Source organism: Dermacentor andersoni, chromosome 1, assembly GCF_023375885.2.
Source record: "Dermacentor andersoni chromosome 1, qqDerAnde1_hic_scaffold, whole genome shotgun sequence".
Taxonomy (NCBI): domain Eukaryota; kingdom Metazoa; phylum Arthropoda; class Arachnida; order Ixodida; family Ixodidae; genus Dermacentor; species Dermacentor andersoni.
In genome coordinates this window covers 115970312-115994637 of record NC_092814.1, presented here as the reverse complement: position 1 = coordinate 115994637, position 24326 = coordinate 115970312, and the positions used below count along the sequence as shown (strand labels likewise).

General features: G+C 47.7%; 1 protein-coding gene across 2 annotated transcripts in view; it reads left to right on the top strand.

Annotated features, from left to right (window-relative positions):
- LOC126543881 (E3 ubiquitin-protein ligase MARCHF6) overlaps positions 1-24326 on the top strand; it is a 170886-nt gene that overhangs the window by 61074 nt on the left and 85486 nt on the right. For both annotated transcript variants that reach the window (XM_050191013.2, XM_055061931.1), the window contains exons 9-10: positions 5147-5179; positions 17555-17606. In XM_050191013.2, the coding sequence (XP_050046970.1) occupies positions 5147-5179; positions 17555-17606 (85 nt within the window). The remainder of the gene's footprint in view (positions 1-5146; positions 5180-17554; positions 17607-24326) is intronic.

The following is a 24326-nucleotide window of genomic DNA, read 5'->3' as shown; positions in this document are numbered from 1 at the left end:
TTCTTTAATGCGTTCAGCAGAAGCGGAGTTATTCGCAATCAAACATACTGTTCGCGGTGCTTTTGCTCCTTCAATGATTTGCACTGCAAAGGCTACGGCAGAGTTGGGTGTGCCTACAATGCTCTGCCTACTGAACGTCACCATGGCGCGCTGTTAAAATTTGATTTTGGATGTACATGTCGACGCTGCTATTTCCGATTTTGGTGCCTACGACGCGCCAAACGTAGTTGTGCTCTGTGAGCTGCAGTGTGCTCAGCCAGTGGACTTGTCACAGCACCTCATGGCGGCTTCGGTACCTACGCTACGTAGCAGACCACAGCTACATGCAGCTGCAGCATTTGCTTTGTGCGCAACAGGGTTAGAGTGCACGCTCGTGCGCATGTGCTCTTGTCTGGCTGTGCCACATGATGCAGACCAGCTTTGTCCTGCACCAGCTTGACCAACGGATAGTAGCCACATCCATATTGCGCATTTTGAAGCGCTCTCATTATGAAGCGAAGTCTGCCAAGGTGTCTAACCAGGAGCGTGACCAGGAGATAGTGTGCTCTGGCAGGCATCGTGGCCTGCACTCAAGGCTCGTTGAGTGTTCAAAACTAGTTGAAATTAGCGAGACCCGACGGCTACGACACCGATAAGCGGGGTGGCCAAAGTTTTAATTCCTATGTGCGCGGTCGCAGCCGAGTGCAATAAGACAGTAGTCAGCTTCCTCCGAAAGTATGTAATTACTGAAATTCAAAAGCAGATTTTCACTTACTTCAGCCTGTTTATGAAACTGAGTCAATAAATATACACAGTAACATTAGGAAGAAGTACACTGATCCAAACATCCTTCTTGATTGATGTCAGCTATTGGCCAATAGCAGCCACGTATGGGAATCCGCTATACCTTAAAAACCCGCATATAACATGAGGTCTTTTTCCTATTATTAGTGTCCCAAATTTTCGCCTGGCACTATATGTGGATCTGAATGAAAATTCAGTCAGAAATTTGGGCTAGAAGTTTTGGTTTCGTTATTGCTGCATGGCTATGACTTGACTTCGTTATTGCTGCTTGGCTACGGCTTGGCTTCTGTATTGCTGTGTGGCTACGGCTTAATTTCGTTCTTGCTGCGTGACTACAGCATTGTTTCTTTATTGTTGAGTGCGCACCTTGGCAGCACACGTGCAAACCACGCTTCGCGAAGTGCATCTTTTTTATTCCGCATTGAAGGGCCAAGATGTCTGGACCACGAAAACAGTACTCGGTTGCTTTCAAGAGAAAGGTTATTTACACCGCGCAGGACATCGGCAACAATGCGGGCCGGGTGGCAGTTTGGAGTCAATGAGGGAAGCCTTTTTCGCGTGCAGCGGAACGTGAGGAAGCTTTCGCGGCCCGAAGAGTGGGAGATTCCCTGAAATCGAACTCGCCCTGATGGAGTTCGTACGCCAACAGTGAGCCGCGCATCTAGCTGTGAGCATGGAGCTTATGCAGGCAAAGGCTAAGGAGCTTGCAAGAGAAAAAGGGCTACCGAGCTTCGCCTTCAAAGCGAGCAAGCACTGGATTTATCACTACATGTGCCATGCTGGTTTTTCCTTGCGCCGCTGAAATTCAATTTTGCAAAAACTGCCCGGATCGTTCAAAGAGCTGCTTGTGGCTTTCCAGTGCCACATTATTTCGCTGCGCAAGTCCAAGAACTTCCAGCTAGGGCAAATTGGCAATGCTGACCAAACGCTGGTTTATCTGGACGTGCCATCGCTCCTCACCGTGCACGAAAAGGGCTCTTAACAAGTTTATGTCTGGTCCACTGGCAACGAGAAAACGTGAGTTACCGTCATGTTGTCATGCACGGCAGACGGACGCAAGCTTCTGCCCTATGTCGTCTTCAAGTGCAAGACAGTGCCTAAAGGTGAGGAGCTGCCAAAAAATGTGCTTGTGAGATGCCATGAGAAAGGCTGGATGAACGAGAATCTTGTGCTCGACTGGATAAAGTCCGTCTGGTGTAGGCAGCACGGCGCACTGTTGTCGTTCCCGTCCATCCTCGTGCTGGACGCATTTCGTTGCCATTTGGCCGACTCTGTGAAGAGGCTGGTGCGTAAATCCGGCACTGAACTCGTTATCCCAGGTGGGATGACGTCTCAGCTGCAACGTTTAGATGTTTGCGTGAACAAGCCGTTCAATGACGTGGTCAAGCGGTGTTACACAGATTGGATGCGCTCAGGTGAGCCTGTAGTGACGCCGACCAGGCGGCTGAAGCGGGCTTCGCCAGCCGTGCTATGCAAGTCGATTGTGGATGCATGGGCCAGCATACTAGAGGACCTTATGTGTCGCACATTCAAGAAGTGTGGCATCTCGAATGCGCTCAATGGCACAGAGGATGAGTACCTCTGGGAAGATATGTCCGACAAAGAACTCAGACAAGAAACTCAGACAAGAAAATCCTATTTTGCGTCTTTTGCATGTTCAGTGGCGCTGACGCCTTTTTTCTTTTTTGCAGCCGTAAAACCTTTGCGGCCCCTGTTCGAAAACTTCCTAATGTGCATGGCATGATATGAGTATATTGCACGATGTCATGTTCAGTGCAGGTGCGCTTATTTAATTGGTCTTGCAGTGAGCCTTTGCCCACAAGCCGTGACTGTCACACTGTGTTGCATCCTAGGTTAATAAACCTGTGTTTGTTGATGATCTCTCTGTGGTGCCTTCTTTGCACTGTATCGATGAGCCCTGCCGTAGCGCCCTTTGTGCGTTGCGGTGTGGAGGAGCGTCGCGTCCTTTCCTGACTGCACTTGCAGGGTGAGCCTCGCGCAAAGCTGTCTCCACAACATACCGACTATATCAGTTAAAATTTGCATGGTATATGGTAAGCATACGTGTGTTGGACCCTGCGTCACTAGTGCTTGCTGCTGCACCAAATCGTCTTTTTGCCTGCACCAGGACGTGCGCGGAAAAGTGACATGGCTGTTCCACCATTCAAGATGAAACCAGTTGTATGTTAGCTACACTGCTGAAGGAGCTGCCAGTATCTTTAGTTTTCTTATTGTTTAATAGTGATTAACTGGCTGTTTAGTTATTAACTTTACGGGTGCAATGTCAATACCAGGGTTGACATTGTGGCACAGTTAAAGCACATTTAAAAGTTGTTCACAAGATGTTTTCATGTTTTCAAATGTGCTCTGCAAATCTTGTGTTAGAATTGGGGCCAACAAGTTAATTAAACTGTTAATTAATCACTACAAGTTACTTAAAGGGTTCCTGAAACGGTTTGGACAAATTTGTTAAATGCTTAGGATACAGCTACAGTAAAACATTAGCGCCACAATTTAAGTTGAGCATCTCATATTAAGAGAACTGCAGATGATTACAAGTTACCTTCCTCCCTAGACATGCTTTTTGTGCTCAACTCATTTTTGTGCTCAACTCATTGGGGCTAAGCTCCACCTTCACTGGCTCTGCATCATGATGTGACGTGTCGTCTATTTCTGGTTGTCTTGGAGCCAGTGCGCGAAGCCTCTCCAATCTCTTCGCTAGCCACCAGCCATCGATCTCCCGCATGAGGGTATTCTGATGGCCACAGGCGAGTAGTTGTTTTGCAGATGGGCAGAGGTGTGAACTAAAGCCCCTCCATTCTAATACAGCTTTGATGAAGGGGCTTAGTGTAAACGTGAGCAGTCTTAGCTGCCTGCACGGTGTAAAACACCAAGTGTAAAACATTTTAAACATTTAAAAAGAGAGTGTGCACGATTATGCTTGTGGCTTAGAATTCACATCAGCAGCAAAGTAGAATACACTTGGTTACTGCTATATTAGCTCCGTGTTTGTCTGGTTGAGCTCTGTGCCACTAGATGGCTGCACCTTGTAGGTTGTTCACGTTTGTGTCTCCGCTCATCCGCTAAAACGCCCAGATCCAGTCTGCTTGTGCTTGCGTTTACCTGAATACGCTAAAACGCTCTATTGGGGTAGTAATCTTCTGGTGTGAAGGCCGCAAACATATAGATGCTGGCACCGATCGGATACTGGAAGCCTAATACACTGCAGCCACACTGTTTGCATGTGGCCGATTGCTAGATTGGCAGCTCACAGCGTAACAAGAGCGATCCATGGTTCGTGTAAAAAGAAAGCTCAAGACTGGCGCTGACTGTGCAGCTCGCGTCAACACAGAGAATCTTGTACACAAGCAGACTGCACTTGCTGTGTGCCGGAAGTGCTTGAGTACAGTGACAAATTGCTGTGTAGTCTCTTTCTGTTACTCTTTTTTTTTATAGAAACAAATTAACCAACATTCCACTATTATGGACCACATTTGTTCACCATGAAGTTGGAAAAATTATCGATGACACAAACTGGGTTGCCAATCAGACAGCTTGCCCAACTGATGTCAATTGGGATAACATCAATTCAATTCAACATCAATTCAACAATTCAACATCAATTGGGAGCGGTCGGCTGAAAACACAGAGGAGTGGTGCTGCTGCAATTGGTAGCAATGCACATTTCTTACCCTTATAGTAAATTACATGCTTTACACGGAGCGCTTAAATGCATCACTTAATGATCAGAAGGACCTACCCTGGTCACTCATTACGTTTGTACAATATTGTCAGAATCATTTCAAGGTCCCTTTAGTAAAAGCATTAAAATGCTTTTAGTAAAGCAATGAAGGGGGCTGGTTGGTGAACGTTCATGGTTATATTGCGCTTAGTTTTACACTGACGATATTAAGTGGAGGACAGGACGTGGACGGACGTCCTGTTCTGTCCACGTCCTGTCCTTCACTTAATATCGCCAGTGTAAAACTAAGCGCAATATAACCATTAAAATGCTGGAGGCTTTGTCAGGATGTTGCTAACAACATGCAGTTGTGTAACATATTTGCTGTGCTTTAAAAATAACTTTAGGGCATCATAGTAAAAGCAAACCAAGTCATACAGCCTTTCCTTAACTATTTGGTTCTTGCAGACGTTTAGTGCAGTATCTTTTCCAAGTGTTAATGCAGATCTGCTCATTTCCTCATTCCATGTGTGCCTCTTTCATTTGCTTCTTTTTCCTTCCTTTTTCTAAATGCTTCTTAACTTTGCTAGTTGGTTCATTTTTCACAGGAATCAACAGGCATACATATTTAGGAGGTAGATGACACAATTCTAACACAATACCTCCTTTTCTTTTTGACAGCTGCTTGGACTGGATGGATCTCTTGTGTTTTTGGTATGAATATTTACCTGTTTTATCTATGTGTTCTAGGGTGTGTTGTCATAGGAACATTTGCTCTGGTGATCTGATGGTTCTCAGCTTTATAGGTAAAAAGATTATTATATAAGCAAATTGACTAGTCAATGTTTCCATGTGTGTTTCAGATAATACATACGACATAAAAGCAGCTGCCACAGTTCTTTGTCAGTTTTATAAGCTAGAATCTGTTTCGTTTTATAGTGCCTAAAGAAGGAGGGAGCATAGCATGAAAATCTAGTTGATGTGACATTGGCATTATGGCTGCTGAATAAGGCTGTAAAAGGCTTTGCCATAGATGGTGGATGACAGCTTTTAATTGCAGCTACCAGAAGTAATTCTGCAATGACTTAATGTGATGACAGAAAATTCCTAAACATAGTGTTCTTTCACTAAGTCAGAATTTAGTAAAATTTGCTAGGTTTCCAGGGAGCAAAGAGGCAGTTACCACATTGCTCTTTTGTTTGGTGTTGTCTGCTACATGCTGAGCATTTTGAAGTCTGGTGGGCTATGGCGAGGCTAAACTTGGTGCAGGATGAACTTTATACGACCCACTCCATCCACTCTGCCACCCGCTGTGGTGGCTTAGTGGCTGTGGCTTTGCGGTGCTAAGCACGAGGTTGTGGGATCAAATCCCAACAGTGGTGGCCATATTTTGATAGGAGCGAAGTACAAAAATGCCCATTTGCCATGCATTAGATGAACACTAAAGGACCCCAAGCGGTGAAGATTAATCTGGAGTCCCTCACTACTGTGTGCCTCATAATCAGATTGTAGTTTTTGGATGGGCATCATCATGCTGCTGCAGCCAGACAGTGTGCAAACTCGTTCCATGGCATCTTCGTTTGTACACCCGTCGCGCAAATGCAGAGCTAATCTAGGTAGTGCCATATTGGCCTTCAGTGTCCACCAAGCCTGCATGACTGATTTCTTGAGGCTATGAAAAGAGGCCAATACACATACATGCACAGCATTAAAAATGGGAGGTTATGGAATAAATGCAAACAGGTGGTAAACCAGCAATGGCAAAACACAGGAGATGCATTTCAATGTTACATGGCAGCTACATCACGACCAAGAAGGATGTTGTAAAATGGTGGTCAGATTGGCTTGTAAATCACTTGTGGAAGGCTTTTGTTAGTTTTGAGTTCTCACTTGTTGCTTATCTTCGTGAGCGCTATTTCAGTCGATGTTTCTGCATGCTTATAGGATTTATAGTGTCTGTTTCTGTGAAGTACATGTTACAATGATGTTTTGGCATAAAAGTGGGTCTGCATTTGTGAAAAACAAATATTTTTGCAAACACACACACACACACACACACACACACACACACGCACGCACGCACGCGAGAGGGGGGACCCAAAAATAACGAATTTCCTGGTAAAAAGCATGGACATTATTTTTTTATTGAATACAATTTTTTTAAATGCAATATTAATCACCCTCAAAGTACTCTCCATTAGTACTAAGGCACTTGTTTAAACGTTGATTCCATTGTTGGAAGCACCTTGCGAATTCGACCTCTTTTATACCTGATGTCACGCAATGTTATGCTACCAGCGTGACATTGCGTTTGATTTCGTCGACATCTGCAAAATACTTGCCTTTCAAGTCCATTTTCATCCTACTGAAAAGGAAGAAGTCCGCGGGAGCCAAATCTGGCAAATAGGGCACTTGAGTCAAGGTAGCCGTCTGCGGGGGGGCCAAAAACCGGCAAACAATGAGAGCAGTGTGCATGGGAGTATTGTCATGATGCAGGAAACACTCTCTGGAATTGCACAAGGCCAGACGTTCTCGTGCCACACTTGTGCGCAGCTGTTTCAACACTTCCAATGGGTGACAAAGGTCTGGCTTTGAGGGACAAATTAAGAGTGTAGGGTCCCTTTTATGTGAAAAAAAGAGAAGAAAGAAAAAAAAGAAAAACAGGTCAGCATCGTCTTCAGATGCAGTTTAACCTTGCGGGCTTTTTTGGATGAGGCAAGTCAGGTGACTTCAATTGACTTGTCTGTTGTTCACTTTCGTGAATGCACCTATGGTACCATGACTTGTGGCCTGTGATGATTTTGTTGAAAAGCTCTGGATCGTCTGTGACCGCGTCCTTCATTGCACAACAGCCTTCCACGCGACGATACCTTTGCTCTTCAGTGAGAAGTCTGGGCACAAAATTAGCAGCCACTCGTTGCATTGACAAATCGTCGTGCAAAATGCGCTGAATGGATGGAGCTGCAGGATAACTTGGATAAGATAGAGTTGGTCGCTTGGTCTGCGTCGATCTTCCCTGGTGAGATCATAAATTTTGGCCATGTTGTGCTCGGTTTGCGCACTTGAAGGACGACCGTAATGGGCCTGATCTTCAATGGTCATCTCCCACCTTTTAAATCGAGCAAGCCATTCGTACACTTGCGTTTTACTGAGAGCATGTTCTTTGTGAGCTGTTTGCATCACCACAACAGTTTCGGTTGCATTCTTGCCGACTAAAAAACAGAACTTCACAGTAGCACGTTGTTCGTGAGAATTTGCTATTTCTGGGTGTCACGAGTGCACTACAGATACGCACACAGAACTTTCATAGAAACCACATGCATCGTTGTAGGTTGATGCCACTTAGCATGCTAGTATGGCTCAGGAAAGGTCCTCCTACAGCGCCCTAGCAGCGCAACCTTGTACTACAAGTACATGATGTCCAGGAGCGTGATTCCAGTTACTTTTGGGTCCCCCCTCGTATACTATATATATATATAATATACAGTAGAACCTCATTCATACATTCTGGAGAAAAAGAAAATGCGAGAAAAAACATACTAACCAAGAAAAAGAACGATCCGAAATAATGAAAAAAATTGCCATACTGAACTATTGTTGACATCTTACGTAATGTGAAGCGTCATGCGGATCGTTGTGGCACGAGATGCCGACGCACATCGAGCTGGTAGAGCTCCGGTGGCCCCAGACACGTTTTGTTTTTCCTATTGCATGGTGTTTTAGAGGGCGAGCTGGTGGGCGATGCAGGATGCCGCCAAAGCGAAACGTGATGCTGACATCGCGCCGCCTGCAGCAGGGAACAAGGCACGTTTGGTTTATCGCCTGCTAAAGGTGTGCAGTACGCTACTAATGGCACTATGCACCACACGCTGTAAAACAGATAGGGGAAGATGCTTGTCGCAGTAGGTTTGGTGGCAATATCTGTGAATGCGGCGTGCGACGACCCCGGGCGGAGATATGCTGTTACCGGAATAAGAAACTGTGTGCGCCGTTGTCTTTACGTGAGACGGGTGGCTATATACCGTTCTCGATTGCACACACCTCGCGTCTTCTCTTGTTCACACGGGATCTAGCAGTTGGAAAATGTATACGATCACAGTCTGCAGCAGCGAATGGCAGCGAATTTCGGTCATAGTCTATTAAAAGCGAGCACTACGCTTTTACGGCACCACGCACTTTGAAACAGATAGGCGAAGACGCTTATCGCAATAGGATTGACGGTGATAGCTGTGAATGCCACGTGCGACAACCCTGGAGAACATTTGCTAGTACCAAAATGAGAAACAGTGTGCGCCCGCATTCTCACGCGAGACAGGTGGGCGCGTAATGCGATGAAGCTGCCGCGGCGGGCACCTATATACTGTTCTTGATCGCGCACACCTCGCGCATTTTCATGTTTACATGGGATTTAGCTACCGGAAAACGTATCGTACGATTGCAGTTTGGCAATGTACTGAACGTTGGTGCTGAAGCATTGTATTTTCCGGGAACGTATGAAATGGTAAAAATGAGTGTAACTTTATTGGGTAATTTTTTGTTTTCATGATTGCAAATGTTTGCGCGGGGAAAACTTGTGTAACGTGAATGTATGAACGAGGTTCTACTGTATATGTATTGTAGGAGTTGAGGAGGACTTTGGGATGAAACACTTGGGAGGTTTATTTACATTATTTACAGTGAGAGTCAATTAACAGTCTTATTAGAGTCATTACGGGCCGGCAGCAACTCGGACGCTGCGGCCCGTCGCAAGAAGTTCGAAAGAGATGAATCAAGGAAAGCTCTAGGAATGCTCCCTTGCTGCTCCCGGTCAGCGTCTTTTAAGCCCTTCGGTGTCTCGAAGACGCGTCACGTTCGGCCAATGGTAGGCGCCCGTGCGATGGAGTCACACGGGGCGAAGAGAGTCGCTGCTCGTGTGTTTGTCCGAGGGCTTTCTTCTCCCTGCGGTCTTGCCTTGCTGACTTGCAATGCCCCCTCACAATAGATGGATATGGGCGACGCCGCCAGGTTTTCATGGCGCATTACAGCCGTCTTGCTTCGGGATCCACTTTACCCGCAACAGTGCCAGGCTCTCGCATCACTTTCGGGAAGAGTCAAGCAGTGAATAGCTCCACTGGCTGCACACGAAGTGGGGTCCGCCAACTTGTTTGCACGTGCCGTGCCTCAGGAATGTGGTATTCGTGTTTCTGCGCTCCTTAATTAGCTGTGGTGCGATTCGATGTGGTCTGGGGAACTCGAAGTAGGCTCAGGAAACGGTCCCGTATCTAACAGCTCGTCCTCGCCCCGGAAGTTCGGAATGGCCGGTGAACTCAATTCGCTGGCGATGAGGAACGCTGAAAGAACCTGCAGGGTACTGGTGTCGAGCCTCGTTTGACGAACTTCGGGATCCTGGGCCCTGGAGAACATACGTCAAACAAACAAAACAACACAGCGCTGCACCACGTGTAAGCGCAGGCTCTTCACCCCTGACTCGCCAGGCTATTACTGAGTCAAAATGAACCCTGATCATTTATTTCCCCAATTTTGACTAAACAGTTCCAACCACCTTTCCAAACAGCTATCCATTTCTCCCCGAATGCCGACAAGACCAGATTGCTATTGTTGTAGCAAAACAAAGGGTCGTTGTCATTGCAAACAAACAATGAAAACAGCCTAACATAACTTAAGTGGCCCAACTACTCGAACAGCATGTTTCCAACCCTGACACAGTGGCGTACTTATCTCACGTATTGGTGCCACTGAACAGTCTGGCCATCTTCACAAGTACGCAATCACAAGCGCGCTAGCCTTGTGGTCACTAATCAGAACGCGTACTTGCGTCGTAGGCAAACGTTTCATTATGCTTACTTGCGTTTCTTCCTTTATTCCCTACAGGACACGTAACCTAAACGAACAAATAAACTTGCGGGACTTAGCACTCCGCAGAACCCTTAAAATAATGCGTCTTCTGATAACTAGTTCCAGGCACGCTAACCAGAGAAGTCAGGATACGGCTGCCCTCAACACACACGAGCAACCCAGTCAAAAATCTGCTTCCTTCCGTCCGCACAGGACACGTGCTAATGGAACTAAGAACGCTTCTCAGTGCAAATCATGCACTCACTGAAAATCTACGCGCTTAACCTTAGAAAAAAAAAGAAAACGCTTATAAAAAAAAGAAGGTTAACTAAAACGCGCGCTATGATAGGCCTCTCAACGATAACCTTGACGCTCAGGTTACTCACACACAAAAAAAAGAAAGCCTATCTACTTATTAATGAACACCTCGCGATACTACATGTTTACAAAAAAAACGCGTCTTTTAAATCTCGAGCTTCTCAAACAAAGCATAAACAGAGCTCATACCTTACATATTGAAAGAAATCCTAGTCTCAAATCGCGAAAATTTCCAAGTGCTCAAAAATAAAACAAAACAACACCTTGCACTTCTACGGAAGCTCTCTTGGCCTCCCGTTTCAAACATTTTCGACTGACTCATACTTTTGAGCCGTACCCGAGGTGGTCGCGGTCCGAAAGCTACTCTGGCTACCGAAGAACAACAAAAGGGCTGACTCACTATCAGCTCCCCCAAGACGTTAGTCTCCTGCCAATTTGCGTCCTGGCGCCCCGTTTTCATCACGACCTCGATTGACTGCGTCGCTACTCCCCACCTGGTCTCGTCTTGCCACCTTGCGCTTCTTTGTACTACACGCTGTAGGGAGCACCCGCCTCCATTTCCTCCCGCGTACCCGCGGCGTCCCGTTCGCACGTGGCGACGGGACGGGCCGGCGTAGACATGGGAGAGAGGCACTACGCGCCCTCCCTTTCTCCGTCGCTCTGATGACGCGCGTACCCCTCTTCCCCTACGCGGCTCACGGGAAAGGGAAACTTATCCGGCGGGCGAGGAGGACTTCCCCTCGCAAAAAGATAAAAAAGCATAAAAGCGCGCCACTGGGAGAGACTCGCGCTCTTGGGACGCCGACACCTTGGACCGCCTGGACGACAGCACCTGCTGCATCCCGTGAGTGATCTCGTTTGTCTGACCCACCCAGACAACGAGGCAAGCCTTTTTAGTACTATTACTGAGAGGACGTCCCTCTGCGAGTGTTCGCTATTGCTAATAGCAATAAACGTTGTTACCGTTGACACCGCTGGTTGCCTTATTTGTCCGAACCCAGCGTAGCCGCGATTCCCGCGCTACGGGTTGGGAGTACCACGAGGCGACTGCGTGGGGCTAGATCCGGAGCTCGCCTTCAGCCCTAGCCACACGCAGAGTGGATCCCCCACAACGCTGAGCTTCGAAAAGAACGACGGAACGACGAGGAATTTAACTGCCCCGTGCCCTTTGTCCCCGTCCGTGCAGAACATGCTTCTCGGTCCCCCTTTGACCGGTGGCTCGAACGTGTTTGATGCGTCAAAATCGTCAATGACGACCGCACCTTTCTTTTCCTTGCGCCCTGCCCTTTTGGGTCTCTCGCCGTCTTTGGCGGCGCTACATTAGTCACCGCATTCCTATCTTTAGGGCGCTTCTTTCTGCGGCGCTTTCTCTGGGAATTCCCTTTTATGCCGTCCTCTGGCGCCTCGTGCTGGCCGTTACACATTTCGTCGGCCCGGATCGGTCTCTTACCCGAACAGTCTGAGTGATTTACATTTAAATCTACTCTCACTTTGCCTCGACTGGCGGACAGCTCAACTGACTCTGGAACAATGCAGCAGGCTTTACTCGAGTTATGCAACTCGCACTCTTGCGAACTGCCCTCTACTGCATTGCCCAGCTCACGCTGTGCATCGGCACACAGCCCGTCGGTATCGATCGCTGTCTCACGCGCACAGTCCGAATGATTAATAACTGAATCATCCCTATCTAGGCTATCTAGACTGGCGGAGAGCTGCACCAATCCCTGAACAATGCAGTTGTCTTCTCTTGAGCTACGTAGCTCGCAATCCTGAGAGCTGCCCTCAACTGCATCGTTGAGCTCGCACTTCACTTCGGCACGGAGATCTGACTCGACATGGGTGCTCGTGTCTGTCGGGTCAGCAGTACCCTTTTCTTCGCTAGCAACCTTGCTAACATTACAAGTGACACACACGCGCGGTAACTGTGCCAATTTGTTCGCAGCTGGCCTAGCTGTCTCTACAGTCATCTGTTGGCACAGCACCTCATCGCTCTCCCTGCGGCCTTTAACGGCCTCTGTTGCCACTAAGGCATCGTTAGCAGCTAGCCTTTTCCCTTCACTTATGAATGTGCAGCCAATCTCACAGGCACTACTCTTCTCGTCGGATTTTGGCAAAAATCCGCTAGACACTTCCTCATTCTTTCGCTCTGTACTACCTACAGAATTTTCAGACAGCCGTTGTCTCTGTGCCATTAACGGATCACAATACTGTATCTCTTTGATCAGTGCTGCCTTCTCTCTCTCGTACTTTTGCTCACGCTCACGCTTACGTTCCTGATAGGCATGTTCACGTTCATTCTCACATTCTTCACGCTTACGCTCACTCTTACGTTCGTGACGCTCACGCTCACGTTCACGACGCTCACGCTCCCGTGGTTCTTGTATCGCCTCCCAAGCAAGCTCAATGCTTTTATCATCATTACCACTATCTTTAATCGCCTTTATGATAGCTGGCGTTTTCATCTGTTTGTCTGCCTCAACTCCCAAATCGTCGCACACCAACAACAAGTCTAACCTCGTCAACCTTCCAAGATCCATGGCAGCTGCCCTGGCTGGTGGTTAGAATTGTTTTCCTTAATTAATTTGTGCAAACACACAATGCAACAAATTCCCGATTCCCAGAACTATCAAAATGAGCACACAACATTTGAGTCTGGCGAATCAAAAGGAAAAAAACCACGCGCTCACTTACGGTTGCAGCACCCTGCCATCTGGTTCATTGGTCCGCTGTTCCCGGTTCCACGGGACTTCCTGGGTCGAAGGCTTGCTCTTCTTCGCTACTCCCAGTTTCTTAGGACCTCTTTCGACGAAGGCTCTCTCTTCTTCGCTCTTCCCGGTTCCTCGCGACTCCTTTGGACGAAGGCTCTTTTTCGCTGTTCCGGGTTCCTCAGGATTTCTCTCGACGAAGGTTGATCCGTAGCGCTGCCACCAGTTGTTGCATTTGGAGGCGATCCCACCGCTAGCAACCAGTTGTAGGAGTTGAGGAGGACTTCGGGATGAAACACTTGGGAGGTTTATTTACATTATTTACAGTGAGCGTCAATTAACAGTGGTAAAGTCATTACGGGCCGGCAGCAACTCGGACGCTGCGGCCCGCCGCAAGAAGTTCGCAAGAGATGAATCAAGGAAAGCTCTAGGAATGCTCCCTTGCTGCTCCCGGTCTGCGTCTTTTAAGCCCTTCGGTGTCTCGAAGACACGTCACGTTCAGCCAATGGTAGGCACCCGTGCGATGGAGTCACATCGGGCGAAGAGAGTCACTGCTCGTGTGTTTGTCCGAGGGCTTTCTTCTCCCTGCGGTCTTGCCTTGCTGACTTGCAATGCCCCGTCACAATAGATGGATGGGGGCGACGCCACCAGGTTTTCATGGCGCATTACAGCCGTCTTGCTTCGGGACCCACTTTACCCGCAACAGTGCCAGGCTCTCGCATCACTTTCGGGAAGAGTCAAGCAGTGAATAGCTCCACCGGCTGCACACGAAGTGGGGTCCGCCAACTTGTTTGCACGTGCCGTGCCTCAGGAATGTGGTATCCGTGTTTCTGCGCTCCTTAATTAGCTGTGGTGCGATTCGATGTGGTCTGGGGAACTCGAAGTAGGCTCAGGAAACGGTCCCGTATCTAACAGTATATATATATATATATATATATATATAACATAGCTATTTTGTGGTTTGCAATTTGCGTGTTTCTGATACTGTTATTGGGAACACACAGCATGCATTTAAGACATTCGAATATGATTTGCCATTCTTCTGGTGGCTGCTCATTATGACTTTTACACACACTCCTGCACTTTGGGTTTTAATGCAAACAGATTTTGCTTTGGGCTTCTCCGTGTGCACTGCTCCTGTTGCCATTCCTTTGGTTTGAATGGCATATAGGCTGTTTCAATTGTCCTTAATGATCCCGAAGGATCTTGTACTGATGTGATGTTGTGACTTAGCTCTGTGGAAGTCTGCTCACAACTATGCACCAGCCATGGATCTTTCCCAGAATACACTGAATAGCAGATATTAGATTTGTGAATGTACCTATTTAAACATTCATTATTCAAAACATTTTTAGAATTCAAAAGTAATTGTGACAACTTTTTTTTATGTACACCAATACCACAACTAATTACACCTTAAAGGGACACTAAAGGTTACCAGAAAGTCAAGTTAAAGTGATAAAGCAATGCTCTAGAACGTCTAAGGCGTCAATATTATCGCGAACAGAGCTTTAGTAACCGAGAAATTGAGGTAAATGCATGACACGATTTGAGACCCCCCAGCGACATTCCGGTACTAGCCCGATGACGAAAGCACTCCTCATAATTTATGTCGCTAGTACTCAAAAACTCGTATTAAAAAGATCATTTCATTAGATTATAAGACAGAAGAAAATGCTACTTGCCTACTTCTATTCGATTCTAAGAAAAAATAACATTTTCACGTTACCCTTGAGTAGTGCGGGTGATCGAAAGGTTTCGTTTTCGCTCGACTCTGCGTGCGCTTTGGAGTTTTAGTTGTTTCTTTATCGCGTCGTGCTGTGGTGGTCCTGCTGGCTCGCGAAACTTGCATTTGGAACAAGCAGCGAGAATGCCACGTCCATGTGATGTCGTGGGATGCGCGAACGGTCCGCGGAACTTGGCCAAGGGCAGTTGCAGCGGCGAATCCAACGTTACTTATCACTGTGTGCCAACGAGTGAACCTCTCCGTTCGAAATGGTTAAGTGCCGTACCTCTGCCACAGCGCGCTGGCAAAGAGCCGGAAAATCATATAGTGTGCTCGCTGCACTTTCGTCCAGAGGATTACGAGTTCAATGCCGACTTAGTGGAGTCGCGTGGAGTGCCTTTCAACGCAGGCCGCCGGCGTAGTAGTACGTAACGACGCCGGTAGCGCGAGCCCTCAGCAGCAGGTCACGTTCATCAGTGCTTAAATCTCGAGCCAACGACCCCAGCATCGCGAGGCAATGTGTAGTTGTCAGAGTCGTCCATTGCAACGAGCGTCGAAGTTGGCGTCATAAAATAAAGAACAAGCTTATCGTCGCGCATTTTCCCTTCCGCTAGCCACCATAGTTCCGCTTTCGCGCTGCTGTCGGCTCTGTCTTGGCTCTGTTTCTGGCCGCGCGTTTTCGTTTTGCGCAGAAAAGCGGTAGCGCCATCTGCGGGAGCCGTTTTACTCACCGACAGCGCAACGTCACTATGAGACCATGACGTCAATACTCCTCGATCGGGGGCGGGTGATTTGAACTGCGCTAGAGCTACGCGGACGCTTCAGAATGCATTTTCTCTTAAAATAAGCCTCTTCTTCGCACGAAACAAGCGTTTCGAGGTTTCTGGGATGGTATTTCAACAGTCCACGTTGACTTATTATTAACCTTTAGTGTCCCTTTAAGAGCTAGGAACTTTATTAAGGTAAAAACCAGAACCTACTATGGCAATCGGCTATTACAGTGGCAGATTCCTAATTAACTTAATGATGAGCGATTTAGTACACAAGAAATGACTCCATACATTTGGCTTTTTTTTGTTGGTTGATCTGTTCCATGAAAGCACCATTTTACAGCACCAATGCTCAGTATATCACCAAACTGCGATAGCACGAAATGTTTACAGGCCACTAGATCCCATGTAAACAAGAAAAAGCACGAGGCATGCACGATCGAGAACAGCTGCCCACTGCAGTCGCTTTCCTATAGCACTCGCCCTGCCGTGTCACATGAAAGTGCCAGCACGCATGTACTGTTTCCTTTTCTGGTACCAGCAATTTTTCTCGCCGGTCATCGTGCAATGCATTCGCAGCTATAGCCGCCGACCCTATTGTGTTAACCATCTTCACCTATCCTGCCGCAGCACGTGTGGCGTAGTGCGGTTGAAAGTGTACTGTATGCTTTTAAAAGACGATAACCCAGACGTGCTGCCCTTCCCTGCTGCAGGCGGCTCGAAGTGAGGATCTTGTTTTGCTATGACGACATCGTATTCTGGCGAAGACAACCAGCTCGATATCATTTCGGAAGCACTATGCAATATAAAAACGGCAATGCGTGTGTCAGGCGTAACAGATCGAACAACACCCGTATTGGGCCGCTCGGGCCTCGCCAGCTTGTTTCGCAAGCCAAGTGTGCCAAGATTTCCGTCTGAAGAAGCTGTTGACTCTGGGCAGAATTCGAAGAGTGCAGACATGAGCTTGCTGAAGCCGTAAAAACGAGAATGTGTGTCTCGGGCCACTTGGGCCCCACCAGCTCAGCACAGGTCAGCATCTCGTGGCACAGTGATTCGCACAACGCTTTGCATTACACAGATGTCAAATACAATTGAGTCTGCTAAATTTTTTAGCGACTTCGGATCGTACGTTTTCCTGGTTAGTATGTTTTTTCTTGTGTTCTTTTCAAAAACTTATGAATGAGGTTTTACCGTATTCATACATTTGCACACCACTACGAAAAGAACTGTAGACTCCACTAATAGTATGGTCCCAATTTTTTTTGTGAATTGCAGATTTTAGGCCGATTTGTGGTAACTGAACTTCATGATTTCAGGCTTGTGCCGTAAAGCTCACTTGGGCCGCGAAAGCTCCTTTTGTGACAAAGATGTCATGTTACAGCAGACCTTCCGGCTTCCTGGGGCATTCGCCATTCTCAAAGCCTCTTAAGCACAATCTACACGATCGTCCATTACATAGAGAATGGGATCAACCCCTATGCAGAATGGTATTGGAAATGCAAAATCTTTGGGCCCTCTGATCCCGAGGCCCTGTGCTTGTTCAGTGTTTCCACTGCTCACTGAGCAGACATTGTTCTCTAGAAAATGAGAGACAACAATCTTTTGTGTTTTTTGATGTGTGTGACCGTACTTGTATGAAGTTGTAACTGACTACATTAAGTTGGGTGCAAAGAGTCATTGCTGTCAGAAATGTGTTACTTTAGCTGTAATGTTTAATAATTTTTGTCTTTTGCAGGAACACGTATTTTGGGTTGTTTCCCTCAACACTCTCTTCATTCTTGTCTTCGGTAAGTTCCAACTCTCAGGATATTGAAATTAATGCCATACAGATAAAACTGTGTGGTTTTCCTGTCATTGTGAATTTCTCACGAACGTTTTTTTCACCATCTTGCAATCTTGGGCCTTTACATGCAGGCTATGTAATCATGGCTGTATTTGTTCTTAGTGGTCAAATATGTTGATGAATCATGGGCCTATTTATTCTTTTATCAGAACAGTCTTGCAATCAATAAAGAATCCCTGAAAATATTTTGTAGCTCCTGAAGCTCTCATGCAAAAATTTTATCACAGCATGCTGTTTTATAACAGTTATATGTTACCGTATTTACTCGCATAATGATCGCACCTGCGTAATGATTGCACCCCTGAATTTTGTCGTCAAAATTCTATTTTTTTTCTTTCCCATGTAATGATCGCATCCTGAACTTGTCGCAGTGATATGTCGTGTGCCAAGTCTAGCTAATAATGATCGCGCTAACCATCTGTCGAATGCTACGTGAATGACTCTTCAAAACAAACCAAGCGGTCTGCACGCACCAAACATTCTTTAGCAGATGCCCCATTTCATTCCTTTCATCACTTTTCCGCACTTCCATGACAAAAAAAAGCTACAACCAAACTTGCCTTTATTATGTGTAGGCTTTATAATGGTTGTGGTCAACAACAACAACAACAACAACAAAGGCATCGTTTGATTCTTCTCATCTGCACTCGTGGGCACACAACAAATCGCGAGCGGCAACAATAGTGGCCATGTTTACACTGATACGTTAGAAGTGTACCCTATTCATACGCCGACGCTTGTAACGCAGCTAAGATATCCGCCCACCCATAGTGGAAATGTGCCGTATTAGGATAACAGTGAAGACAAATGCAGCAGTTTCTGCAGCATGCCCGCCATGCTTTTCTATGTCACTGGTAGCTAAGCGCGCCCATCTGTTTCTGTCCCCTCAAAGTGAACATGGCTACATTATTGCTGCAAAGTTGCAGATATTAACGATATTATTAATTACTGATACGGAAGAAACTGTTTCAATGCATGTAATGTACTCACGAGAAGAAAAAAAAATCTTGTTCGCCGCCGGAAAGCGTAGGGTGAAACCGCTTAAGACGGGCAACATGTACTAACTGGGTCCGGCTAGACCGACGACCAGCGGACGTCAAGCGTGCCACCACGTACGTCAAGTCACTCAAGCGATCTACAATAACGAATGGGCCCGTGTATTGGGGTAAAAACTTTTCGCATAAGCCGCGTTTACGTTCCGGAGTCCACAACCACACAAAGTCTCCTTTATAGCAATTGCTACAGAGGAAACCCATACGGGTTCCTCGAAAGAAAAGCCTCATAGTTGAAGAAAAATTCGTCCTGGTCTGGGACAATGGCGGTCCTGGTCCCAGACCAGGACGAATTTTTCTTCAACTATGAGGCTTTTCTTTCGAGGAACCCGTATGGGTTTCCTTTGTAGCAATTGCTACGAACGGGTGGATGTCTGATTTTCCCTTTATTCATTACTTCTCTCCACCTTGCGGGTTTCCGCAGAACTACTATGTCAAAGTCTCCTTTAGCGTAAGAGACAAACTGGTGTCGGCTGTCATAGCGCTCTTTTGATCGGTGTTGCGATGCCACAGTACGAAGACGAGCGATACGCCGGGCTTCTTCGGCAAGACAAAGCGTCTTGGCAACAGAGTACTCGCTGTGAAAGTCAAACGGTAGTATAGTGTCAATGCAGCTTAGCGTTGAACGTGCGTAAAGGAGATAAAAAGGACTGTAATCGGTCGTCTCATGCTTTGCAGTATTATAAGCATAGGTGATGAAGGGGAGTACGTCATCCCAGTCCTTGTGATCGGAAGATATGTACATGGCCAGCATGTTAGTTAGAGTTCTGTTCGTACGTTCTACAAGCCCATTTGTCTGAGGGTGGTAAGGCGTTGAATGACGGAACTGCGAACTGCAGAGACGAAGCAGTTCTTCTATGGCATCCGCAATGAACTGACGACCGTGATCGCTAATGATGACACGGGGGGGGGGACCATGTCGAAGAATAATGAATCGAAGCAAAAACGTCGCAACAGACTCAGCTGTTGAAGATGGTACGGCCGCCGTTTCCGCGTAACGGGTCAGATGGTCGACACATACGATCACCCATCGGTTGTCGTTAGATGATCGGGGAAATGGGCCCAGAAGATCAATACCCACTTGTTCAAAGGGCAGGCGAGGCGGCGGCAGAGGTTGGAGAAGACCTGGCGGAGCGGTCGTAGGGCACTTGTAGCGTTGACATTGTTCGCAACTGGCGACGTAGTGCTTGACTGTGTCCCGCATTCTGGGCCAGTAAAAACGCTCCTGTGTCCGGTTCAAAGTTCTGATGAATCCTAGATGGCCAGAGGTCACATCGTCGTGCATGGCTCTCAGTATGTCCGTTCGCAGGCTCTGTGGCACCACCAGAAGGAAGCGTGCACCTTTAGCCGAATAATTGGTCTTGTAAAGCAGGCCGTCACGGACGCAAAATCGACCGGTGGCTCCAGGACGCCATGCGGCTACAAATAGAGGTTCCAAACTAATATAATTTTCCTGCTCTGCTTTGAAAGTCATCGAGTCTGGGAATGTAGAAGAAATGGGAGCAAAACAGTCATCAAAATTGTCTTTGTCACACTCCGTCGTCGTCAGAGGAAGGCGGGAGAGACAGTCCGCATCTGTGTGGCGACGCCCGGACTTGTAGGAAATAACGAAGTCGTACTCCTGCAGTCGAAGAGCCCAACGTGCCAGTCGTCCACTCGGGTCACGAAGGTTCATTAACCAGCATAACGCGTGGTGGTCAGTAACGATAGTGAACGGGCGTCCGTAGATATAGGGCCGAAATTTGTGGACAGCGAAAACAGCTGCCAAGCATTCTTGCTCGGTCACAGTGTAATTGCGTTCCGCCTTAGTCAAAGAGCGACTAGCATAAGCCACAACGTGTTCAGCTCCTTGATGACGTTGCACTAGTACGGCACCGATGCCGATGCCACTGGCATCAGCGTGCACTTCCGTAGGTGCGGATGCATCGAAGTGATGCAATATGGGCCCTGACGTCAGTAGAAACTTTAGCTGGCGGAATGCGTTGTCGCAAGCCGATGTCCAGTTGAAAGGGATGGCTTTTTGGAGAAGACATGTTAGGGGGTACACCATGTCGGCGAATCTTTGGACGAAGCGACGAAAATACGAGCACAGGCCCAAGAAACTCCTCAACTCCAGCACTGACTTCAGTGCTTCGAAGGAGCTGACTGCCTCAATCTTCCGTGGATCTGGCCTCACACCGTTTTTGTCGACCAGATGCCCAAGTACTAATGTCTCGGTTTCCCCGAAACGACATTTCTTGGAATTTAGGATCAAGCCGGCTTGTTTGACACAATCCAGAACAAGGCTGAGACAGCTGTTATGCTCGCTCAATGTGCTGCCAAAAATCACCACATCGTCGAGGTAGCACAAACAAATTTCCAAATTTCCTCGGAGGATAGTATCCATGAATCGTTTGAATGTTGCTGGCGCGTTAAAGGCCAAACGGCATAACGTTAAATTCATAAAGACCGTCTGGTGTCACGAAGGCCGTTTTCTCCTTATCGTCTGGGTGCATGGGTATCTGCCAATACCCTGATCGCAAATCCAGTGATGAAAAGTAGGCAGCAGAATGTAAACAATCGATGACATCATCAATTCTAGGAAGTGGATACACATTGTTTTTGGTGACCGCATTCAGTTGCCTGTAATCAACGCAAAACCGCCACGATCCATCCTTCTTCTTTACTAAGATCACTGGTGCTGCCCACGGACTAGAGGACTCTTGAACAACACTTTTCCGCAGCATGTCTTTCACCTGTTCAGCAATAACTGTCCTCTCTATTGAAGAAACGCGGTAAGGCTTTTGCCGAATGGGGTGCGCAGATCCGGTGTCAATTCTGTGGCGAGCACGAGAATGCAGAAGTGAAGCCTGCTTGTCGTCTTGTGTGAAATCGAATACAGAAAGATGTGCCCACAAAACTTCTGTGAGAGCGTGGCGCTCATGTGAGGGCAGCGCCTTGTTGATCATCCATAGGATCTGCTCTTCAGAAGTGCTTTGGTGAGGATCGCTAGTATGAGACTGCTCCTCCTCGCTTAGAACTGTAATGGAGCTGTAAGTAATCTCGTCAAATTCAGCGATCTTCATATCATGCAAAAGAACAGCAGGGACGCAAGAACAATTGAAAGCCCACAAATTTGAGGCGCCATTCACTACTCTCACGACAGAGCGCGGTACAAGTACATCTTTCTTTGCGCAGCTCGACGTAAGTGGCTGGAGTTGCGCGTCAAACTATGAAAGATCGGCAGCAGTGAAGTTGACGGATACGTGACAGCGACCAAGGCGGTAGCAGCAAATCGTTCGAAACAACACAATAGTTTTTCACTGGTAAGCATGTGTCAGCAAGGGTGGCGAGAAGCGCGCTATTCAAAGTAATTTCGCCTGTGCCACAGTTAACGGATGCACCACAATCCTGAAGAAAGTCAATCCCGACAGTCACATCATGAGTGCACTGCGGTAGTACGAGAAATTCTGTTTTAAGATCTTCTCCTCCGAACAAAACACTTGCAACACAAATACCCAGGGGAACTAGGCACTCTCCACTGACACCACGAAACGTCACATCACCATTCCATGGGAACATAACTTTCCGACCCAGCCTCTTTTTGAAAGTCACACTCATGACGGAAACGGTAGCACCAGTATCCACTAATGCTGTTGCAGGTATACTATCAATTAATACACGCGCTTTGTTCTTCACCATCATAATAGGCAGAGGAGTATTTCGCAGAGACGCAGACTGTCCGGTGACCTTACCTCCATCGGCTGCGCCGGCTAGTTTCCCAACGGCGGTGGCGACATAGCACGTTGCCGGGGTGAGGGTGAACGGCGTTGGCGACTGGTTGGGGGCGTCAGGCTGCGGTCTGAAGCTGGCGAGCCACTCCTTCTACTATATTGACGGAAGGTATTCCGGGGTGGCGCGCCTGTGGTGTTTGCAGTATCAGGATCTGTCGGCCAACGATCGTCATAACTGTCACGTTCAGAATTGGGCCAAGTTGGTGGTGGGCCATATGTTGTTGTCTGTCGGCGCCGGCGACAAAAACAAGCAATGTGTCCTGAGGCGCCACCGCCGTAACACACAGGCGATGTGCGATCGACGTTGTAAGCCTCGGGGTCAACCCTGGGACGCTGCGAATAATAAACGCGATCTTCCGAATTGAGATTCGTGGTGGTAGCTCGACGAGTTCGTTGATCGTGTGTCATGTCGCCGGGAAAGGTACGTCGGTGCTGTCGCAGCTGATCGACTTGACACTCTGCAACGCCTGGCATGGCAGACAATGCGGGCACACCAGATGCACGTTCTTGAGGTTGGTTGGAAGCGTAGCCAAGCTGTTCGACATCCGCCCCTTTGGTGTGTAGTTCAAGTTCTTCGCGGACAATTTTGCCGCAAGGTCAAATTGAAAACTGTAGTTGTCATTTTCGTCAACGCTTGCCACCGTTGTGACATTTGCTAACCTGCCGAACTTTGGCATGATACGGCGCAGCTTCAAGGCCTCAAATGTGCGGCAATGCTTGATGAGGTCGGCGACCGAGGCGAGACTCTTCTTTCCGATTAAATAATTGTACCCATCCTCTGCAAAGCTTCAGGATTGCCTCTGTGTACGTAGTACAGGTCTCACCTGGGACTTGAGCGCGCTGCAGCAGTGTCTGCTCTGCCCGCTTCCTTTTCGTGGTGGAATTGCCGAAGCACTCTGTGAGGTGAGTAACGAAGCTGTCCCATGTTGTGCAGGTATCTTCATGGTTCTCCAACCACACTAGCGCAGTGTCTGTGAGGAACAGAACCACATTGTCGAGCTGAGCAGGTGGAGTTCCAGCCATTGTACTTGCTCACACACTTGTAGTGGGTTAGCCATTCCTCCACGTCCTCGCCGAATTTTCTTGAGAAAGGGCGGGGCTCCATTTGATGCATCCAGGCACCGGTTGTTCACACTGGAGCAGCCAGAGAAGGCTGTTGGTCGCCGCTGTAGGACATCGGGATCTCAAGTGGTGTTGGAGGCAGTCGAGCGAGGCGTCGGCTCCGGCGTGGCACTTGCTGCAGCAGCTCTGTCGTCTTGGTCGAAGTACCCCGCACCTCCACCACAAAACTGTTACGGTTAATGTTAAACCGGCTTTATTTAAGGGACGAGATTGATGGTGAAGTCAAGATGCGTCCCGAGGCTGCACCAGCTAACGTCGTCTTTCTCTTCTGCTCGCCCGGCTCATGCCGTAGCAATATTATAAAGGACGTTTAATACACGACGGCCTGATGATGGGTAGAGTGCTTCACCGAGCAGTCTCTAAGCTTGAGCATCTGCGGCCCGTGATACTGTCTGCGGTCCTACTGCCTATATCCAGGCGTTCTTCTTCATTACAATGCCCCATCAGAAAAAGGAGCCATCCTGGTGACTTAGTCTGAAGATGAGGCGGCAGAATCATGATAGGGCTTGACCCACTGGACGTGGACGACTTTGTGGTTATGACGACGCATGTCAGATGGCAGTTTGAGTGGCTCTGTGAGGTAGTTGGCACGAGAAGTTAGCTGCAGAATGCAGTCTGGTCCATTGTATTTAGGCAGAAGTATTGAAGCGAGTCCTGCTGTGTGGGTTGGTACGGACAGCCAAACGAGAGTTCCCGGTAAAAAAAGTTGGAGTCTAG